This window comes from Myxocyprinus asiaticus, chromosome 8 (genome assembly GCF_019703515.2).
Source record: "Myxocyprinus asiaticus isolate MX2 ecotype Aquarium Trade chromosome 8, UBuf_Myxa_2, whole genome shotgun sequence".
Taxonomy (NCBI): domain Eukaryota; kingdom Metazoa; phylum Chordata; class Actinopteri; order Cypriniformes; family Catostomidae; genus Myxocyprinus; species Myxocyprinus asiaticus.
In genome coordinates, this window is record NC_059351.1 from 32,254,023 (window position 1) to 32,277,904 (window position 23,882).

The window sequence follows — 23,882 nt, forward strand, 5'->3', positions numbered from 1 at the left end:
TATGCTGAATAGATTCAAACATGTAAAATGTGGTAAACTTAGCCAAGAATAATACACTTATACTGACCACATTTACATGGACACCAGAAAGCCATTTATTGCGAGAAAGCTGCTTAAGACTCAAAATCAGTGAATGCATTTTGCGCACTCCTCAAAAACCTGTTAGAGCACCACTTAAGCCAGGTGAACACTACTTGACTTGCAGTCTGCGCCCTGCAACCTCACAGTCTTATTTTCTGCCGTGCTGGGGCACACTCTACAGGACTGTAGTGTATCAACTACATGACCATTCTTCCCTGACCATGTGTAAACTGGTATTAAGATGTGTTTTGGGTGATCCGATCACAAATGTACAAGCAAGACACATCACTGATACACCTGGGCATCTCTTTTGACCACTTGTGTTCGAATTTCAAGGAGAGAGTCTCTGATTTCATAAGGACACACATCAGTCATTACGACTTTGTATTATTGAATGATAATAAAGCACAAAAAAGTAAAAGATGAGAGAAAGCACTAAAAAATGGCACAGTTTCTCTTACTTATTTGCAAACATGATGTTTAGAGCAGAATTCTGAGTTATTTTAGTGCAGTACCTGTAACTAAGCTTCTAGTGTTCATCTTGCACTTTTTCTGTATTTCATTGGCTTTGGCTCATTGTTGGTCTCTCACTTATTGGGACATTGCGCACACCTGATGACAAAATGTCTAGATATCAAGCTGTTTTGAAAACTGTCTGTGGCATGGGGGGCGTGGTCATGTGTCGGTCTGCGGGAGAGGGAGAGCGGTAAGGCTCGTCACCTGGCTCATAATTATCTCTAACACCTGTCTCTCATTATAGTGAATAGCGGAGGGAGACTTAAAAGGCACGCCAGAGCATCAGAGGGGGAGAGAGAGTGACCAGAAAGCTACCACAGACAGAGCTTCTGAGAAATATTATCCCTTCATGTTTATAACGACGGTTACCGTTGTGTGTGTGTTGTGTGAAAAACAGCAAATTAAAGAACTGATCTTGAACCTGCTTTGTTGTCTCCTGACTCCTCCATTGCCCCGAACAATGAGCTTTGCTACACTGTCGTAGCATTTGGGACTAGTCTCAGCATGTTGCAGGAGTGCGCACACAACAAGACAGTTTGTCATGAGATCTGAGACTTCTTGTCACAGACCAGTCGCCGACTCAAAACATCAAAGGAGATGAGCTTGAGTCATGTAGTGTACACTAGGCTGTATGTGTTTACATGGCCACAATAAGCTGCATTCTCCAGGAGAAACCCAGGTGTGTTAAACCGCTTTTTCTTAATTCATTAAGAAATCATTCATTAGGAAATCTGTGTTCTTGTTTACATGACGTTTCAAAATGCCGCTTTCTGCAAAAAACCTGGATCAACCCGTTTTCTTAAGTGCATGTAAACATGGTCATTGTTAGCTAAAAGCATTATTAAATTAGCCAAAATACTGAAAAAAGAAACATGTAAGGTATGAGGGATGTTTATAATTTTATGAAAGACTAGCATTCCAATTCTGCAGAAATCTGTACATTTTCATGTGGGCTTGCTCATCATCACACAAACACTAAGGTTTGCATATATGCATCCACACTTAGGCTCTATTTGTAACAATTAATTACGGATTCCCTAAATCTTCAAATAGTTTTACAACATATCTGCCAAAATATCATAGTTAATAATATAGTTAATGTAGGAAAACCATGATAACTTTTCATAATTTAAGTGTGAGTTTTATTGTAGACATGTGTTTTGATGACAGGGTGAAGTGAAAATGAAATCCATAAACACATCTTGTCTAAAAGGTCAACTATTTTGCCATGTTAGAGAGACTGGCTACAACACGTACAGGGTGTTGTAGCCTCCCCCAAAATAATATCCAGTAGCCAAGGTGTGGTTATGTCTACATTTACATGTGTTATGAACCACAGGGATAATGAATAATATTAATATACTGAGGCAAGAATAAATCCTTTATTCTAGCATAATGATCAGAGCAGCCACAGAGTTTTTATTTTTTTATGCATGCATACATGAGTGCTGTTTCCCAGAAACAAGGATCTTCTCATATCTTTGATTTACTGAAATTAATAAATCACTATAGCCTGTACAAGGAAATTGCTTTGTGGTTTAGGGGGGGAAAAAATTCTCATAGGATTTTGAGAGGAGATCTCCTGTTTACAAATGGATATGGAGGATCTGAAGTGTATACTATAGCATTAGGTCCAGCATAAATAATCCAGTTTGCTGAACATTTTGTGTGGGTTGGTAGAGATTTACTGCCTGTGATGAATGGTTTAAGCTCCTATCTCAGTGCTCTTTGTCATTAAATTAGGAAAATCATCTTCAGAACTTTTCTTGTGTTTTGATCTGATTTGATTTATGGCAGAAGAGGGACTGAATGTGGATTATAGAGCCCAAGCTTTCTTTTGTTGAATAGGAGCAAATACTTATTGAAACATTTTCTACCAATTTGAAGGCATTCAGTGTTACCACAAGGCTAAATGAATCTCAGTGAAGGTTGTCCCTGCCCAAAAATATAAGTCAGATGCAAATGAAGCATATTATGAAAACGTCATGGTTACTTGTGTAACCTCCATTCCCTGATGGAGGGAACGAGACGTTGTGTCAATGTAGTGACACTAGGGGTCACTCTTTGGAGCCTGAGACACCTCTGGTCTTTGATAAAAGGCCGATGAAAATTGCCGAGTGGTATTTGCATGCCACTCCCCCGGACATACGGGTATAAAAGGAGCTGGTATGCAACCACTCATTCAGGTTTTATGCTGAGGAGCCGATATAAGGTCCGGCCATTTCAGCTGATAGTTCAGCATTGTGGCAGGAGGGACACAACGTCTCGTTCCCTCCATCAGGGAACGGAGGTTACACAAGTAACCATGACGTTCCCTATCTGTCACTCACTCGACGTTGTGTCGATGTAGTGACACTAGGGGTCCCTATACGAAATGCCACAATTGGCTGAACTGTTACGTGAACTGGCAGTGTGTGGTGGGCAGACTACTGCGTGCCTCATAGCCAGCACACCAGGTCGACACGTAACCTTCCCCAACATATTTATGAGTGTCGAACGGCCCTTTGTGGGGACAAGTCAACTACCCAAAAGATGCTTAACCCAGGCTTTACCCAGTCGTGGCCTCTTTTCCCCTTCTTTTTTTCCACTCCCTAAAAAAGAAGAGGGATTATCCGACTGGGCCGCCAGGTCTAGTCGGGGGGTGTCCCTCCCAAGGGGAAGATACCGCGGAGACCACACCTCGCCCAAAGAGAGGGGGGGATATTTAAGTGGAAGAATACGTCACATGGTCTTTCCAACCATGTGGAGAGCCTTCAAGGTAGATCCTGCCCAATGGGGGAGGAGCTACTACAAACATGGAGACTGGGGCAGAAGGGTTCTGCCCAAGGAAGACGCAGTTTGCCAGCAGGGAAACGAACTAGCAGAAGATTTATATCGCATGGGGTTAGCCTTACAGGGAACCTCCACATGTGGAGCACCTACCCCAGAACAGGGCTCTTAGTGCGTGTACTGGGCCAGCAATGAGTCTCTCCGAAAACTCGACTGCCACAGGGCTCGGAGGAAGTCAACCAGGGAACAAAATTTGTGAACACTACTGGGAATTAATGGCGCACGTCTTCAGCTCCAAGGGAGGTGGAAGGCGCTATGTGCAAGCGATACACCCGGCCAGCTATCCCGGGCTTATCCACTTGTGTTGCGTGCCACTACCTGGGACAAATCTGGTTCCACCCGGAGGTTGTAGAACCTTGCACAGGTGTTGCCCACTGCTCTGCAAATGTCTGTTAGAGAGGCACCCCTGGCCAAGGCCCAGGAAGCCGCTACACCCCTGGTAGAATGGGCTTGTAGCCCTACCGGGGGCGGCATGTCCTAGGCGACATATGCCATAGTTATGGCATCAATGAGCCAGTGGCCGATCCTCTGCTTGGAGACAGCGCTTCCTTTCTGCTGTGCACCAAAGCAGACAAAGAGCTGCTCAGAGATTCTAAAGCTCTGCGTGTGATCCAAATAGATGCGTAAAGCGCGCACCGGACACAGCGACGACAGGGCTGCAGTCAGGAGGGCAGTCTTCAAGGAGAGTGCCTTAAGCTTGGCTGACTGCAAAGGCTCAAAGGGGGCTCTCTGTAGACCCTGAAGAACTACAGAGAGGTCCGATGAGGGAACGTGGCGCGGTCTGGAGGGATTCAGCCTCCTGGCACCTCTTAGGAACCTGATGATCAAGTCGTGCTTCCCTAAGGACTTACCGTCGACTGCGTTGTGGTGTGCTGCTATGGCGGCAACATACACCTTCAAGGTGGAAGGGGACAGCCTCCCTTCCAACCTCTCCTGAAGGGAGGAAAGCACTGATCCGACTGCGCATCTCTGGGGTCTTCCCGACGGGAAGAACACCACTTAGCAAACAGACGCCACTTAAAGGCATATAGGCGCCTTGCAGAGGGGGCCCTAGCCTGAGTGATCGTGTCTACCACCGCAGGATGACCTGCTTCTCATCCTCCCTGACCTTGCACAGGGTCTGTGCAAGCAGGCTCACTGGGGGAAATGCATATTTGCGCATGCCAGGGGGCCAGCTGTGTGCCAGTGCGTCTATGCCGAGGGGGGCCTCGGTCAGGGCGTACCAGAGCGGGCAGTGGGGAGGATTCTTGGGAGGCGAACAGGTGCACCTGTGCCTGTCGAATCGACTCCAAATCAGCTGGACCACCTGAGGGTGGAGTCTCCACTCTCCTCTGAGGTAACCTGTCATGACAGCGCATCTGCTGTAGTGTTGAGGTTACCCTGGATGTGAGTGGCTTGCAGCGACTTGAAGTGCTGCTGACTCCAGAGGAGGAGACGGCGGGCGAGTTGTGACATACAACGAGAGCGCAAACCGCCTTGGCGGTTGACATATGCTACCGTTGTCGTGTTGTCTGTCTGAACTAACACGTGCTTGCCCTGGGTCAACGGCCGAAACCTCCGCAGGGCGAGCAGAATTGCCAACAACTCGAGGCAGTTGATGTGCCAATGCAGTCGCGGACCCGTCCAGAGGCCGGTGGCTGCATGCCCATTGCAAACAGCACCCCAGCCCGTTTTGGAGGCATCTGTCGTGACCACGACATGCCTGGAGACCAGTTCTAGAGGAACACCTGCCCGTAGAAACGAGAGGTCGGTCCAAGGGCTGAAAAGACGGTTACAGACCGGCGTGATGACCACGCGACGTGTCCCGTAGCGCCATGCCCATCTCGGGACTCGAGTCTGGAGCCAATGCTGAAGCGGCCTCATATGCATCAACCCGAGCGGGGTGGCCACCGCCGAGGATGCCATATGCTCCAAGAGCCTCTGAAAAAGTTTCAGTGGGACCGCTGTTTTCTGTTTGAACGCCTTCAAACAGGCCAGCACCGACTGGGCGCGCTCGTTCATAAGGCATGCCGTCAAGGAGACTGAGTCCAACTCCAAACCGAGAAAAGAGATGCTCTGAACCAGGAGGAGCTTGCTCTTTTCCTAGTTGACCCGAAGCCCTAGTCGGCTGAGGTGTGAGAGCACCATGCATCATGTCTCGAGAATGAGCTAGGATTAGCCAGTCGTCAAGATAGTTGAGAACGCGAATGCCCACCTCCCTTAACGGGGCAAGGGCAACCTCTGCGACCTTCAAAAAGACACGAGGAGACAGGGACAGGCCGAAAGGGAGGACTTTGTACTGATACGCCTGACTCTCGGACACAAACCGCAGGAAGGGCCTGTGTCGAGGAAGGATCAAGACTTCAGGTCTACCGCCGCGAACCAATCTTGATGCCGGACGCTCGCCAGAATGCGTTTTTGCATCAGCATCTTGAACGGGAGTCTGTGTAAAGCCTAGTTCAGAACTCACAGGTCCAAGATTGGTCACAACCCACTGCCTTTTTTCGGTACAATGAAGTAGGGGTTGAAAAACCCCTTCTTCATCTCAGCTGGAGGGACAGGTTCTATCGTGCCCTTCCGTAGGAGGGTAGTGATCTCCGCACAAGATAGCAGCATTTTCGTCCTTCACCAAGGTGAAGTGGACACCGCTGAACCTGGGCGGACGCCCGGCGAAGTGAATCGCGCAGCCGAGTCAGGCGGTCCGGACCAGCCCTCGCGACGGATTGGAAAGCACAAGCCATGCGTCCAAGTTCCGCGCAAGGGGGACCAAAGGGACAATGTCATCGGACGTACCAGCGGGTGGGGCCTCGCGGCGGGGCAGAGCTCGAGGTGCCACACCACGTCGTGGCCGTGTTGAGTCTAAGGACATCGAAGCACTTACCTGGCTCCTTGTGACCACCCCCAAAACAGCCTGGGACGGGGGAGGAAGAGGCCTGTCCTTGTGACCCGTGGAGACTGTCACATTGGGGGCGGATTTGTGCCACAGCTGGGCGCTCAGGGGCGGGAAACCGCCGCTGGAGTGCCAAACATGCCAAATAGAGTGGTGGACGGTGGTCGTGATGACGCCGTGCACACCGGATACATGACCCAGGGAACAAGGAAACTGCTCTTGCTGAACTCTGGAGTACTGCAGCCACTTGGGCATGCAGCGCAATTAAATGCAAAAGGTAACAAAAAGATGGAGATCTGCTAACCAGCTCCAGAGCAGCGGGTTTCGTTGTCCCTAGGTCGCCCATCTCAAGGGCGCTTTGAAGCCTTTCACGGGTTCTGGGCGGCCGCGAGACGGGTGGCGTCTGCTTCCTGCGGTGGGCTCCACGCCGGGGCTGGGCCAAAGGGGCGGGCTGCGGCGGAGCCGGTGCAGTCACCGCAGGGGGATGCCCTTGGCGATGAGTAGACTGGGTGTGGGATCTTGAGCCGCGCCAGGGCAGGATATGCCGGCTAGCATCCATCTACTGCTCTACCATCAAAAACTGCTGGGCAAAGTCCTCGATGGTGTCGCCGAATAGGCCTGCCTGGGAAATGGGGGCAGCAAGGAATCGTGTCTTGTTGGCCTCACCCATCTCATCCAGGTTGAGCCAAAGGTGGCGCTCCTGGACGACTAGTGTGGCCATCGTCCGCCCGAGAGACCGCGCCGTGACCTCCGTCGCTCGGAGAGTGAGGTCCGTCGCCGAGCGCAGTTCCTGCATCAATCCCAGGGCGGAACTACCCTCGTGCAGTTCCTTTAGCGCCTTGGCGGACTTGCAGGAGAGCCACTGCGTGCAAGGCGGAGGCGGCTTGTCCAGCGGCACCATAGGCCGTCAGAGACGACGTAAACCTACAGGCCTTGGACGGGGGCTTTGGGCACCCACGCCAGGTGGCGGCGCTCTGCGGGCATAGGTGCACCGGGGGATTGCCGAATAGCCCTTGGCCGCCCCAACATCGAGGGTAGTGAGGGCGGGGAAGCTGAAAAGATCGGGACCGGGCAGTAGAAAGTGCCTCCCGCGATCTTTTCAGCTCTTCATGCACTTCCAGGAAGAAAGGAACGGGGGCGGGGCGTGGCTTTGAGCGGCGCCGCGAGCCCAGGAACCAATCACCGAGCCGCGAGGGTTCAGGGAAGAGCAGTGAGTTCCACTCTAGCCGACGCTCGCGGCTGCCCGGGAAAGCATGTCGTCATCTCCGCGTCAGCCTGTGACTGGGCAATCGACCCCAAAGGGAGGAGCCCAGCTGCGGCTTCCAACTGGACGAGCCCGCTCTCCGATGCTGCGCTTGAGAGCTCATCATTTTCGCGGGCTCCGAATAAGAGGTCGAACTCGCCGTGAGACGAGCCGGCGGACTCATCCGGAAGCCCGATCGGGGCAGACGAGTGTGCTGGGGAATGGGAGGTCTGCGGGGCGATACCCGGCGGAGGCGGTCCCATTGGGGTCCCCAAATCGCCCCCAGTGCTAGCCGCGCTGGCCTCATACCCGTGGGTAAAAGGACCGAGGCAGGGAACCTCTGGGGTGGCTTGCTTTCTTACGAAGGCAAGCCGCGACCGCAACGTTGCCATGGACATATCCTCGCAATGAGAACATGACCATCCACGAACACTGTCTCCGCGTGAGCAGTGCCCAGACACGAAAGACAGTGATTGTGACCATCAGAAGGTGAGAGATAACATGCACAACCAGGAATAACACACAATCAGAAAAGCATCTTTAAAAAGACATTCCGTGTGTGCCGCTCTTTTAGAGAAATATACTCTTTTAGAGAAATATACTCTTTTATTTCTGCCGAAGCATCCAGGGGCATTCTCTGCAGTGCACCAGTGCAGAGGGGGGAGAAGCCGCTGAAATGCGGCGTCAGATCCAGCAGAGGTGAATGAACAGTAGTATTCATCTCAGTGAGCATGACCATTCAGCTCCGAAGTGAAAATCTGAATGAGTGGTTGCATACCAGCTCCTTTTATACCCGTATGTCCAGGGGAGTGGCATGCAAATACCACTCGCCAATTTTCATTGGCCTTTTATCAAAGACCACTCTAGGTGTCTCAGGCTCCCAAGAGTGACCCCTAGTGTCACTACATTGACACAACATCGAGTGAGTGACAGATAGGGAACACAGGTTTTGTAGTGGAGGGATGAAAATGTGGTGCTATACTGAGACATGACATTCAGCTTTTTAAATAAAACCTTTACTGCCTCTCGAAAGAGTGGTTTTAGTGAGTAAACTCCAAAGTGAAGAAAAGCTTATCAAACTTAAAGTGCAGTCCTAAATTCTGTAATAAACAAGAGACAGCTGCTAACCACACAGCCTTGGGCAAGAACCTGTGGTTTCAGACTTGATGAAAGACCACCATTTGAGACACTTTATTGGATATATCAAATGAACATGTAGACAGCAAAAAATAGTATTGTTTTTAAACAATGTCAGGGTAGTTTGGCAATCTATAAAGTAATGAAAAATCTCATTAGCTAAAAATGTATAGCTTTACCATTAAGATTAAATTATTCAAAATGAGGTCATTTTGCAGTGTCTCAAAATCATGGCCTGATAATGGTTAAGACAGGTAATTGGAAAGTAGGGTTGCTACTTTTGGAGCTGTAGAATAAAGGACACTTTCTCTAAAGTTGTGTTTGTTGCGATGGCAGATTTCGCTTGTGTGGACTTTTGAGACAGTCCCTTATAACACCCGCAACAGTATTAGGACATTTTAGCACAATGTGTGGACTTTTTAGATGGTCCCTTGCCCACAATTTACAACGATTTACAACAAATATCAAGGTTGAATTAACGATCTTGAACAATTTCTCCGTGACACCTTCTGACCGTCTTAAAATACGGGACAAATTGCATCCCCTATTGAATACGAGGATGCAACTTTTCATCTTTAAAAACGGGACAATAGACATTTTTCACAGACTGTGATTACGGGTTTCCGCCTTATTTATCAGCATTAATCTCGCAGTTTTGTTTTTTATATTATACATTTTTTAAATATTGAGGGGAAATTTATTTAACATTATGCTTTGTGTTATATTACCCTGGAACTGGTTTTAAAAAACGAATTACCACAGCTGCGAGGGGGTTTCTATTACAGTTGCTGAGAGAGTGACAGTAAATTTGGCATCTTCTCCCATCTAAATCCACCGCTCTCTATTTTTTTCCTCTTCTGGAAAGTCATTCAAACGTAATAGTGGATTTTTTTTCTTTTGGTCTTGGAGCATATGGGTAAGTGAAAAAAATATTTGCTGTGATCTCCCATTCACTCCCATTCACCGATGTCGAAGTTTACCCTGCAAACGTTTACTTCCACATTCCAAAACCCGGAGTGTGAAAAAGGCCTATCCCGTATTTTACAGGAAGGGTGGCAAACCTATTGGTAAGTAAGGGTATTCTCAAACCTAGGTAAAGGGTCATCCACCACCCAAAACAAGTGTGACTCTTTAGACATGATGTTAGACATGACTCTCTTGAATACTTGATTCTGATTGGTCAATCATGGCATTCTGCTTCCAAAAACAGTATTTTTCTATAATGACCACTAACAAAGTATTTTTAGGCAAGTCAGGTCACTCCATAGCCATCTTTGGAATTCTCTTCGGGCAGCTATTTCCAGTCATGAAAGTGCATCTCCAATCTACTTGAATGGGGGAACACTGAAATCTCCAAATGGCTGGCCAAGATTACGATCAAAGGACATATTTCAAATCAGCAGTGAGATCTGACAACACAGGTATCATTAATTGTGCTTCTTTACCTCAGATTACTCTAAAAAAAACGCTATTTTTCTCGGCTAGTCAAGCTAATGTGCATGCACATTTTTTTAGTTTACTGACATGCGATGTCTGTATCTAAAAGGTGATTGGCTCTTTTGTAAGTAAGGCAGAACTTCCTTTCCTACATCTGCTGACCTTTCCAATTTCCCCCATTCATTTTAATTGAAGTGGTCCGTCTTTGCTAAATAGTCTCTAAACTGCACTAAACTGCATATTTGAACGTTGTCTAGCAACCAATCTCCTTACCTGCCTTAAAATGTTTCATGTCTCGTGATGCATTATGGACTCCCTACTCATGTAACAAAATAATTTAAATTGAATCAATTTTACATGCCCATTTATTTGCTTATTTGTTAAGTAGACTTGTAAAAAGCATGATAATGTTCAGTGTGCCAGTTATTATTGCAAAATAAACTTTAACTTAAAGTTTTTGATTCATAGCCAGCTGAATAAGATTTCCCTGTAATGGGAGACAGGAACTAATAATGTGTCATCACAAGTCTTACTTCACATATTACTAATCCCTCTTCCTCCCCTCTGACAGTGAAGGGATTTGTTTTCTGCTATGCTTGTGTAACCATGTCAACACAGTGGTGCCTAAACAAAGATGCCTTGTGTGAGGTAAACGTGTTAAATGGCAACATTCCATTTCAGTTCTTGTGTCAGTGTCATAGCTCTAGGTGTCTCCATGATCCGAGTACAATAATGCGTCACAATATAATGGAACTATGAGGAAATGTGGGTCATCAGAAACAACCCCAGTAAAACTGTGAGCAAAGCTTTGTTTGATAAAATGTACAATAGTCAAATGTTTAGCTTAGACAATTTTATCTATTCTCATTTCTTTGAGAAAAAAAAAAAAAAAATGTTGTTACCTAAAGGAGCACTATGGAGGATTTCTGAGAGTTAATTTTTATTGTTAGAATATGAACAAAATTCTTGGCAGTTGAAGGATTGGGCAGATGTTAAGCGAGTTTGAAACAAAAACTACTTGACAAGAACCATCTTATTTATGTAGCACTTTACAGTCTGGGAGAGTGAAGTTATAAAGAATCTCACTGCCAAAATGATTTCCTCATACACTGTGAATATTTAGTTTAGCTATGTATAAAGCACTGCCTTAACATAAGTTATTGCCAACACACTATTGTCGTAGAGAAATTCTTTGCCAAGTCAATGAGGTGAAATTCCCGATTGCACTAATTTCCTTTGAGATGACTACATTTTACATGCAGAATTATGCCGTTCAAAGTTCAATTTGACTGTGCTTTTACCCCGAGCCACTATGTTAAGCCAAAGTCTTTCTAACAAGTCAGTCCACTGTCGGCCTTCTTTGGAACGCTCTTGGGAGGCTATTTCCAGTCATTACAGTGCAGCTCCTATCTACTTGAATGGGGAAACACAGAAATCTCCAAAACGGTTGGTCAAGATTATGATAAAAGAACATATTTCAAATCAGCAGTAAAATCTCACAATGCTGGTATCATAAATTGTGCTTCCTTCAGATTATGGTAAAAATCGCACTTTTCCCGGCTTGTATAACTAATGCACATGCACGTTCTCGAGTTGATTGACAGGCGATGTCTTTATCTAAAAGGTGATTGGCTCTTTCCTTTCTACATCAATTGACTGTTGGTCACTAGTGCTCCTTGGTTGGGCGTTCCAATTTCTCCCATTCATTTTAATAAAAGTGGCCTGTCTCTGCTAAATAGTCTCTGGTTAACCCTACAATAAGTTCCAATGAAATAATTTACATTTAGAGTTGTCTGGATTGATTTGGCAGGACATTTTAAGATTCAGTCATTTGTCTTTGTGTGTTTATGTCATGTCCGTAAACAGAGAAAAGAAGCTCCGGCGGCAGATACTGTATGCACCTTTTTCCTATTTTTCTTACTTTGGTGTAGCTAGTCAGATCAGCTTTGATATGGTTATCACAGGCAACCATGGATATATCTCAAACCATCAAATTCACCTGCACAGAAGAGCACTGCCAATTGCCGAAGTTACCAAACCACAACTGATGTAAAAAACAAAATAAAATCATGTTCCTCTGGAAGTTGCAGTTTTATATTTCATATACAGATGTCGATAGAGGGGGGCCTGGGTAGCTCAGCAAGTATTGACGCTGACTACCACCCCTGGAGTCACAAGTTCAAATCCAGGGTGTGCTGAGTGACTCCAGCCAGGTCTCCTAATCAACCAAATTGGCCCGGTTGCTAGGGAGGGTAGAGTCACATGGGGTAACCTCCTTGTGGTTGTGATTAGTGGTTCTCGCTCTCAATGGGGCCCGTGGTAAGTTGTATGTGGATCGCAGAGGGTAGCATGAGCCTCCACAGTGAGTCTCCATGGTGTCATGCACAACGAGCCACGTGATAATATGCGCGGATTGACTGTCTCAGAACCGGAGGCAACTGAGACTTGTTACGCACCCGGATTGAGGTGAGTAACCGCGGCACCACAAGGTCCTACTAAGTAGTGGGAATTGGGCATTCCAAATTGGGGAGAAAAGGGGATCAAAATTAGATGTCGATAGAGAGCCCTTTAATAGCAGGCTATATGATCCTCTGAAAGAGTTCAGGTTTCTTGACTTGTTCCTTAAATTATTGTTATGACATTGCATTCAGTCACAACTTTTCATTTCTTCACTTTGTCTTTTTTTTCTTTTTTTTTTCTTTTTGTTTGTGTATCTGGTGTCTTTGACCCTGTTTGCACACGGTATTGCCATCCATTATGGTTGATCTGATCTCAAGTTGTCAGTGCTACAGTAGATACTGGTGTAAACAAGTTAAACAAATAAAACAAAAGCCTCTTTGCTGTCTCTCATGGCTCTTTGATCCACTTCACGCCCCTTTACAAATGCTACTCTATGACTGTGGTTTTCCGCCGCTCCACCCAAGTGCTAATAGTACCCGCAGAGAATGGCAACTCCTTACATATACATTACAGGGCATGTCTGTCAATTAGTTTTTTGTTGTTTTATATTTCGGCTATCGTAGAGGATTAGTTCAGCATTTAGTATGAGGATGTATTTGTCCAAATAGCCCGCTAAATGTCTTCTGTAGGTATTGACCTGTCAGGCTTGCAACAGTGCTCTTGTGAAACTGAGTTGCCTATAATTTTGTGGGTGGTTCAAGGTGCCATGCTCCCTTTTGGAGAGTTCCCTCCGTCGTCATTGACCGTATGTGTGTAGTTTAAGATCTATTACTAAGAAAAGCTTGTGTCCCCATGTATTAGGATACAAAATACTTAGTTTTACTCTCCCTGCTCTGAGCACCATTCATATGCAGTGAACAGAGCTCTATGTAAACAAAATACAAACATGCTTCTGTAGTCTCAGTATTTTAGAAGGGGGAGAAAGAGATCGATGTAACTAAAGAATTTACAGATTTGATGGTTTCATTAAGACTAGGAACAGGAATTGACATGAGCAAAGGCTTAAGAGGGCACAAGCACTCTTTTAAAGCATAACATTTCACTAAAAGAAAATTGATATGTTTTAAATGATTAAACAAAAGATGTGATAACTCTAGGTCAGGGGTTCCCAAAAATGTTTTGTCAGCCGAACCCCTTTAACCTAAATGAATTACTTGAAGTACCCACTGATATTTTAAGTAATGTTTACCTTTTATAACCTCTATTGTTCTTTTCTTATAATATTTATACATTTTATTTTATTTACCATTGGCATTTCTACCCCAATCAGAGAATGCACTACAATCACAGTGGTAACATTAAAAAAAAAAAAAAAAAAAAAAAAAAAACTTTATAAATTGTATAAACGTATGTTATTCCATTTGTGTATGTAAATTTGATATCTTGATATGGTATAGTTAATATTTACATCTTCAGTAATTAAAAATGTCTTTTCACTGAAGCAACTGTTATAGTCTGGGATGAGGGGACATGCACCCCTTACTTGAAATATAGGAAATTACACCTTTTTCTTCTTCTTTTTTTTTTTTTTTTTAAAGGAAATTATGCATTGACCTGTGTATTAAGTTTTTTAAATTGTAGGCGATCACCTAAATGATACCATTAAAGGGATAGTTCACCCAAAAATGAAAATTCTCTCATCATTTACTCATCTTCATGCCATCCCAGATGTGCATGACTTTCGTTCTTCAACAGAACACAAACGAAGATTCATACATAGTTTACAGTTAGTGATGGTTTGGGACAATATTTAATAAAAACTGAGACAAAATTTACAGAGCAATCTCAACTCTAATTCTGGCTGATAGGATTAAGGAAGTACAGAAGATGGGGCAGGTTCACCATTCAGATAAAAGGGACGTTTCAGTGCTGCTCACATGTGTGTATCTAATATTCAAGCTGTAAATACATTTTTTAAACAAGGAAAGAAAATGAAAATTGAGCCATTTCCCCCTTTCTCTTTATTCCTTTTTAAACAGAAAATGAGTTTGTATCTGCTTATTATATTAATCAGTGTTAAAACCAATAAAGAAGAAAACACATTTTTAGTTTTTCATTTTTGGGTTTAAAAAGTAAAAAAGAATGGACGCAAAAGTACACGGACCCTTGAAATGTGTTCTTTCTTGTTTTTTGTTTTTTATTTGTCAAATGACGGACAACATTTTAAATTATCCATCAATGTTTTTAAAAATCTGTAAATGACGGAAATTTTTCGTAAGCAACCTCTACGCTCTCTCTCGAACCCAATTTGGGAAACACTGCTCTAGGTCATCTATGTGAACTTGAGGGAAACTGACTTTATACGTCCACTAAAAATGAACTTTGGACCCAATGGTTAAAAGGAAATTGAAGTTAGTTCTGAGAAAATTTAGTTCTAACTAGGGCTGTGAATCAATTACATTTTTTAACTAATTAAATTGCACAGTTTTCTGTGATTGATCGAGATAAATTGTCATAAATATATTTACTTTATACTTTGTCTATAAGAACTTGCCAGAAATTGGTCAGTCATTATTTATTTTAATTATTTAAATATGTACATAAGTTAACCTTAAATGTTCATTGCCAAGGCATTATTAGATACTATATATACACAGATATAAAACGTGTTGTGTGCTGAAAGTTAATTTGCTGAAGTTTAAAATCTCAGTTTCGGTTCAGTCTCAATCACGCACACGCAGAGTCTCTCTCATGCAGTTTCGCTTTTGACACTGGTTCAGATGACCGTGAGTGAGTGTTTTTGAGTGATGTGATATGCAAGATATGGAAGCTTGTCAATATCTCTCCCACATCTGACTCACCGCTTGTGAGTGAAGTCTCCATCCTCCATACAGTAAATCTGCTCCTGTGTTTATTATGCGTCACACGTAATGAGTAAGCATGCTTCACACAATCAGTTTTTATGCTGTCGAGTCAAGCTTGTACCTCCTGGAAATGTATATATGCCAATTTAAGCCACAGAAAGTGAGGATAAACATTAGTGACGTTTCAAGAAGTGAAATATATATATATATATATATATATACAGGTGCATCTCAATAAATTAGAATGTCGTGGAAAAGTTCATTTATTTCAGTAATTCAACTCAAATTGTGAAACTCGTGTATTAAATAAATTCAGTGCACACAGACTGAAGTAGTTTAAGTCTTTGGTTCTTTTAATTGTGATGATTTTGCTCACATTTAACAAAAACCCACCAATTCACTATCTCAAAAAATTAGAATACATCATAAGACCAATAAAAAAAACATTTTTAGTGAATTGTTGGCCTTCTGGAAAGTATGTTCATTTACTGTATATGTACTCAATACTTGGTAGGGGCTCCTTTTGCTTTAATTACTGCCTCAATTCGGCGTGGCATGGAGGTGAACAGTTTGTGGCACTGCTGAGGTGGTATGGAAGCCCAGGTTTCTTTGACAGTGGCCTTCAGCTCATCTGCATTAATTGGTCTCTTGTTTCTCATTTTACTCTTGACAATACCCCATAGATTCTCAATGGGGCTCAGGTCTGGTGAGTTTGCTGGCCAGTCAAGCACACCAACACCATGGTCATTTAACCAACTTTTGGTGCTTTTGGCAGTGTGGGCAGGTGCCAAATCCTGCTGGAAAATGAAATCAGCATCTTTAAAAAGCTGGTCAGCAGAAGGAAGCATGAAGTGCTCCAAAATTTCTTGGTAAACGGGTGCAGTGACTTTGGTTTTCAAAAAACACAATGGACCAACACCAGCAGATGACATTGCACCCCAAATCATCACAGACTGTGGAAACTTAACACTGGACTTCAAGCAACTTGGGCTATGAGCTTCTCCACCCTTCCTCCAGACTCTAGGACCTTGGTTTCCAAATGAAATACAAAACTTGCTCTCATCTGAAAAGAGGACTTTGGACCACTGGGCAACAGTCCAGTTTTTCTTCTCCTTAGCCCAGGTAAGACGCCTCTGACGTTGTCTGTGGTTCAGGAGTGGCTTAACAAGAGGAATACGACAACTGTAGCCAAATTCCTTGACATGTCTGTGTGTGGTTGATGCCTTGACCCCAGCCTCAGTCCATTTCTTGTGAAGTTCACCCAAATTCTTGAATCGATTTTGCTTGACAATCCTCATAAGGCTGCAGTTCTCTCGGTTGGTTGTGCATCTTTTTCTTCCACACTTTTTCCTTCCACTCAACTTTCTGTTAACATGCTTGGATACAGCACTCTGTGCACAGCCAGCTTCTTTGGCAATGAATGTTTGTGGCTTACCCTCCTTGTGAAGGATGTCAATGATTGTCTTCTGGACAACTGTCAGATCAGCAGTCTTCCCCATGATTGTGTAGCCTAGTGAAGCAAACTGAGAGACCATTTTGAAGGCTCAGGAAACCTTTGCAGGTGTTTTGAGTTGATTAGCTGATTGGCATGTCACCATATTCTAATTTTTTGAGATAGTGAATTGGTGGGTTTTTGTTAAATGTGAGCCAAAATCAACACAATTAAAAGAACCAAAGACTTAAACTACTTCAGTCTGTGTGCATTGAATTTATTTAATACACGAGTTTCACAATTTGCGTTGAATTACTGAAATAAATGAACTTTTCCACGACATTCTAATTTATTGAGATGCACCTGTATATATATATATATATATATATATTATGTATTTGTTGTTGGATTCTGTTAGGCTTTAGCTTAGTCAGAATTATGTTAAGTTTAGGTTAAGTTTTGCATGATAGTAGCCAATTTCACTCTCCTCATTCCCCACTGTTTCAGGTACAGGAACATTTGGAAGGGTTTTTTTGGTGAAGGACAAAAAGACAAGAGGTTTCTTTGCTCTGAAGGTGATGAAGATCCTTGACGTAATCCGTCTAAAGCAGGAGCAACATGTCCATAATGAGAAAGAGGTTTTGACAGAGGTGAACCATCCTTTCCTCGTCAGACTGTGAGTGAACACACAACGACATTAACATAAAGCTTATAGAACACAGTAGGCTAATGAACATAAGCTAAAATATTTAAACTAAAATATCAAAGTCATTATAAAATGCTTTGTGATCTTTTAAATCACTTCAGACCACTGAATTATACTACATTTCAATACTATGAACCATGATTATGGACATTATGACCATAACCTAGTCTAATTATATATTTTATTCTACAGTTCCTAATTACTGTATGTTTGCGTAAAATGCTTTTTAATGTAAGTCTTTTAATGCATAGCTTATCCACTGTTAGATGTCTGCACGGGCAAGTTGAATCCTGAATCTGGTCTGTACCTGAGACCTGTGTGACCCGACCGGTATCGTCAAATTTTAAGCCCAAAACCTATTTGAACCCAAAATCACTCACTCTCTTTATAATTTCTACTCCAAACAACTAAATTTGTTGCAGTAGGCTGCATTCTTTAAACACTGTGGGCAAGATTCATGAATGAACTATAGTAACAGTAAACATACACAGTTTTATCAAGGCACAGCAGACCGCACACACCAAAGCAGAAAAAACAAAACAAACAAACATTGGCTTACCATTTATCAAGCGCAGAAACTTTGCTCATTGAAGAACAATCTGGAATCAAGATTAACAGTCAAATGAAGCCCTCTTTGCAACCTGAACTTCTTTATAATGTTGAATCTTTGTGGAACAGAAAGCAGGTGTCTTGAGATGCGTTTTTAAAAATGTAAGTTCTTTTGAACTTAACACAGTCAGTGTTCAAAAATGTGGCAGTCCTCTGCAAAATGCTGAAAAAACAAACAAACAAAAAATATAAAATATAAAGCACAACAGTCTAAAATGTATGCCCAGTGCGTTTTTTACCAAAAAAAAAAAAACAAACAAAAAAAAACAGCCTGCTATAATGAAATTTACATGAACATGACAACATTTTTGCAATTCAAAATTGAAGTGCTGTATAACACGTTTGGCTGCAGGTTTTCAGTGAAATGTCCATCTGGGGGCGCCAAAAGCAAGTAAAATGGTGTCGTATTCAGACGCAGTTTAAGGTGAATTTTGGATTTTTAAAAATTTAAAACACATCCTAACCTAATACTTTTGCCTGAACCTAACCAATAATGTTTACAATATAAATGAGACATTTAAAAAATACATCCTTACCTTGTCAATGCCTAAATCTAACAATTAGTGTTTTAAAATGCAGAAGTGAAATGAAAAAGCAAATTTTCTGAAGAAACACCTCATTTCGTGCTGCTTCTATGACTCTGTAATGTCACGTGTCAAATTGAGTTCATTGCTGGACTTGAACTGTGGTCCTCCAACTCTAAGTCCAACGCCCTATTCAATTCGATTCTGATTTCGATTAGATTCAATATCGATTAATTTAGGTTTATTTCATTTATAATGTCCCTTTTGCTTACATATAAAATAAATTATCTCCCAGCTAATGCTGTTAATTATACAGGGGACTTTTAACTAGGTTCATTGGGAAAATATTAATTTTACTAATTATATTTTATTTTTATTTTTTTTTTGGTCACATTTAAATGTACAAATAAAAGCATTCAATCAATAAATAAGATATTATATTTCATATATTATTTTTGTTTATTGCATAATTTGTACTATTTACAAGTATTTACATTGATTTCTTGAATACGTGTTAACTAAAGAGGACTCGAATGGCTTTACCTCGTCTGTGCGATGCATGATTAGAATTAAATGTTTTGTTTTTTTTTGTAGTTATTTCTGATCAACAACTGACTGTAAAGAACAGAAAGGGTATTAAAAGAGACAGTTCCCTATCTGTCACTCACTCGACATTGTGTCGATGTAGTGACACTAGGGGTCACTCTTGGGAGCCAGAGACACCTCTGATCTTTGATAAAAGGCCAATAAAAATTGGTGAGTGGTATTTGCATACCACTCCCCCAGACATACGGGTATAAAAGGAGCTGGTATGCAACCACTCATTCAGATTTTCTCTTCGGAGCCGGACGGTCGATGTTTACTGAGCTTAATGTTCATTCACCTCTGCTGCATCTGACGGCGCATTTCAGCAGCTTCTCCCTCCTCTGCAATGGTGCACTGCAGAGAACGCCCCTGGGCGCTTTGGCAGAAAAAAGAGAGTATATTTTCCTAAAAGAGTATATTTCTCTAAAAGAGCGGCACACACGGAACGTCTTTTTAAAGACGCATCTTTTTAAAGATGCCTTTCCGTTTGTGAGTTATTCCTGGTTGCGGTCGTTACCTCACAACTTCTGATGGTCACAATCGCTGTCTTTCGTGTCTGGGTGAGACCCACGCGGAGACAGCGTTTGTGGATGGATCATGTACTCACTGCGAGAACATGACCATGGCAACGTTGCAGTCGCGGCTTGCTTTCGTAAGCTCAAAGCAGCCACACCCCACTCCAGTCCTTTTCTTCCCGGAAGTGCATGAGGAGCTGACAAAATCATGGGAAGTACCTTTTACTTCCCGGTCCCGATCCTTCAGCTCCCCCGCCTTCACTACCCTTGATGGCAGGGCAGCCAGGGGCTATTCGGTGATTCCCCGGTGGATAAGACACTCGCGGTGCACCTATGCCCGCAGAGCGCCGCCACCTGGCGCAGACACCCAAAGCTCCCGTCCAAGGCCTGTAGGTTCATGTCGTCCCTGACGGCCAAAGCCTACAGTGCCGCTGGACAAGCCTGCACGCCATGGCTCTCCTGCAAGTCCACCAAGCCAAGGCGCTAAAGGAACTGCACGAGGGCAGTTCCGCCCCAGATTTGATGCAGGAGCTGCGCTAGGCGACCGACCTCGCTCTCCGGGCAACGAAGGTCACGGCGCGGTCTCTCGGGGGGCGATGTCCACCTTAGTGGTCCAGGAGCGCCACCTTTGGCTCAACCTGGTCAAGACGGGTGAGGCCGACAAGGCACGGTTCCTTGCTGCCCCCATTTCCCAGGTTGGCCTATTCGGCGACACCGTTGAGAACTGCTGGGTAAAGTCGCAGCAAATGGAGGCTATCCGGCACATCCTGCCCCGGCGCGGCTCAAGATCCCACACCCTGCCTGCTCGTCACCAAGGGCGTCCCCCTGCAGTGACTGCACCGGCTCCACCGCAGCCCGCCCCTTCGGCCCGGCCCCGGCGTGGAGCCCACTGCAGGAAGCAGATGCCACCCGTCTCACGGCCGGCCACCAAGAACCCTCGGAAGGCTTCGAAGTGCCCCTGAGACGGGTGAACCAGGGACAATGAAACCCACCTTGGAGCTGGTAAGCAGACCACTCCATCCCCCAGTGGAGGGCCAGGAGGAGAATCTTTTGTTGCTTTTTCATTTAATTTCGCCGCATGCCTAAGTGGCTGCGGTACCCAACAGTTCAGCAAAAGAACGGTTTCCTCGTTCCCTGGGTCACGTCCCCGGTGTGCATGGCCATCATCACGACCACCGTCCACCTTTCCATCCTTGCAGGTTTGCCACTCCAGCGGCGGTCTCCCCGCCCCTGTGCGCCCAGCTGTGGCACAAATCCGCCCCCGATGTGACAGTCTCCACGTGTCACGAGAACAGGCCTCTTCCTCCCCCATCCCAGGCTGTTCCGGGGGTGGTCACAAGGAGCCAGGTAAGTACTTCGATGTCCCTGAACTCAGCATGGCCACAACATGGCGTGGCATCTCGAACTCCGCCCCGCCGCGAGGCCCCACCTGCCGGTACGTCTGATGAGATTGTCCCCTTGGTCCCCCTCACTCTGAGCTTTGATGCGTGGCTTGCGCTTTCCAATCCGTCATGATGGCTGATCCGGACCGTCCGACTCGGCTACATGATTCAGTTCGCCAGACGTCCGCCCAGGTTCAGCAGCATCCACTCCTCGGTGAAGGGCGAGAACGCTGCTACCTTGCACGTGGAGACCGCTACCCTCCTACGGAAGGATGCGATAGAGCCTGTCCCTCCGGCCGAGATGAAGAAGGAGTTTTACAGGCCCTACTTCATTGTACCGAAAAAAGGCGGTGGGTTGCGACCAATCTTGGACCTGCGAGTACTGAATTGGGCTTTACACAGACTCCCGTTCAAGATGCTGATGCAAAAACGCATTCTGGTTCGCGGCGGTAGACCTGAAGGACGGGTACTTCCACGTCTCGATTCTACCTCGACACAGACCCTTCCTGCGGTTTGTATTCGAGGGTCGGGCGTATCAGTACATGGTCCTCCCTTTCAGTCTGTCTTTGTCCCCTCGCGTCCTCACGAAGGTCGCAGAGGCAGCTCTTGCCCCGTTAAGGGAAATGGGCATTCGCATTCTCAACTATCTTGACGATTGGCTAATCCTAGCCCACTCTCGGGATATGCTGTCCACACAGGGACCTGGTGCTCTTGCACCTCAGCTGACTAGGGCTTCGGGTCAACTGGGAAAAGAGCAAGCTCCACCCGGTTCAGAGCATCTCTTTTCTCAGTTTGGTGTTGGACTCAGTCTCATTGATGGCGCGCATCACGAACAAGTGCGCACAGTTGGTGCTGACCTGTTTGAAGGCGTTCAAACAGAAAACAGCGGTTCCACTGAAACTCTTTCGGAGGCTCCTGGGGCATATGGCATCCTCAGCGGTGGCCACTCCACTCGGGTTGATGCATATGAGAAGGCTTCAGCACTGGTTTCAGACTCGAGTCCGAGATAGGCATGGCGCCGCGGGACACATCGCATGGCCATCACGCCAATCTGTCACCGCCTCTTCAGCCCTTGGACGTTTCTACGGGCAGGCGTTCCTCCCACTGCCCGCTCTGGTATGCCCTGATCGTGGCACCTATCGGTATAGAGGTGCTGGCACACAGCTGGCCCCCTGGACTTTGCAAATATGCGTTTCCCCCCAGTGAGCCTACTTGCACAGACCCTGTGCAAGGTCAGGGAGGATGAGGAGCAGGTCATCCTGGTAGTACCCTACTGGCCCACCCAGACGTGGTTCTTGGACCTCACGCTCCTCGCGACAGCCCACCCCGGAAAATTCCCCTGAGGAAGGACCTTCTTTCTCAGGGACGGGGCACCATCTGGCACCCGCGACCAGACCTCTGGAATCTCCATATCTGGCCCCTGGATGGGATGTGGAAGACCTAAGTGGTAGACACGATCATTCAATCTAGGGCCCCCTCTACAAGGCGCCTGTATGCCTTTAAGTGGCGTCTGTTCACTAAGTGGTGTTCTTCCCGACGCGAAGACCCCCAGAGATGCGCAGTCGGATTGGTGCTTTCCTTCCTGCAGGAGAGGTTGGAAGGGCGGCTGTCCCCTTCCACCTTGAAGGTTTATGTAGCCGCTATAGCGGTACACCATGACACAGTGGACGGTAAGTCCTTAGGGAAGCACGACCTGATCATCAGGTTCCTGAGAGGCGCCAGGAGGTTGAATCTCTTCAGACCGTGCCTCGTTCCCTCATGGGACCTCTCTGTAGTTCTTCAGGGTCTACAGAGAGCCCCCTTTGAGCCTTTGCAGTCAGCTGAGCTTAAGGCACTCTCCTTGAAGACTGCCCTCCTGACTGCGCTCACTTCCATCAAGAGGGTAGGAGACCTGCAAGCGTTCTCTGTCAGCGAAACGTGCCTGGAGTTCAGTCTGGGTTACTCTCACGTGATCCTGAGACCCCGACCGGGCTGTGTGCCCAAGGTTCCCACGACCCCTTTTAGGGACCAGGTGGTGAACCTGCAAGCACTGCCTCAGGAGGAGGCAGACCCAGCCCTGACGTTGCTGTGTCCAGTGCACGCTTTACGCATCTATTTGGATTGCACGCAGAGTTTTAGAGACTCTGAGCAGCTCTTTGTCTGCTTTGGTGCACAGCGGAAAGGAAGCGCTGTCTCCAAGCAGAGGATCGCCCACTGGCTCATTGACGCCATAACTATGGCATATCACGCCCAGGAAGTGCCGCCCCCGGTAGGGCTATGGGCCCATTCTACCAGGGGTGTAGTGGCCTCCTGGGCCTTGACCAGGGGCGCCTCTCTAACAGACATTTGCAGAGCAGCGGGCTGGGCAACACCCAACACCTTTGCGAGGTTCTACAATCTCCGGGTGGAACAGGTTTTGTCCCATGTAGTGGCTACACAAGCAGGTAAGTCCGGGACAGCCGGCCGGGTGTATCGCTTGCGCATAGGGCCTTAAGCTTAAGACGTGTGCCGTTAACTCCCAGTAGTGTTCACAAACTGTGTTCCCTGGTTGATTTCCTCCGAGCCCTGTGGCAGACGAGATGGCGGAGAAACTCGCTGTCGGCTCAGTACACGTGTTAACTAAGCTCTGTACTGAGGTAGGTGCTCCGCATGTGGTGGTTCCCTGTAGGTAACCCCATGTGACGTATATCTTCCGCTAATTCTTTTCCCTGTTGGTAAACTGCGTCTTCCTTGGGCAGAGGCTCCTCTGCCCCAGTCACCATGCTTGTAGTAAC

At 45.6% G+C, this 23,882-nt stretch overlaps 1 protein-coding gene across 5 annotated transcripts in view; it reads left to right on the forward strand.

The window, feature by feature from the left end:
• LOC127445362 (cAMP-dependent protein kinase catalytic subunit PRKX-like) overlaps positions 1 to 23,882 on the forward strand; it is a 119,361-nt gene that overhangs the window by 18,972 nt on the left and 76,507 nt on the right. For all 5 annotated transcript variants that reach the window (XR_007897981.1, XR_007897980.1, XR_007897979.1 and 2 more), the window contains exon 2: positions 17,316 to 17,484. Coding sequence is in view for 2 of the 5 variants with exons in the window: in XM_051705395.1 (XP_051561355.1) it covers positions 17,316 to 17,484 (169 nt within the window). In the remaining 3 variants the exon portion in view is untranslated. The remainder of the gene's footprint in view (positions 1 to 17,315; positions 17,485 to 23,882) is intronic.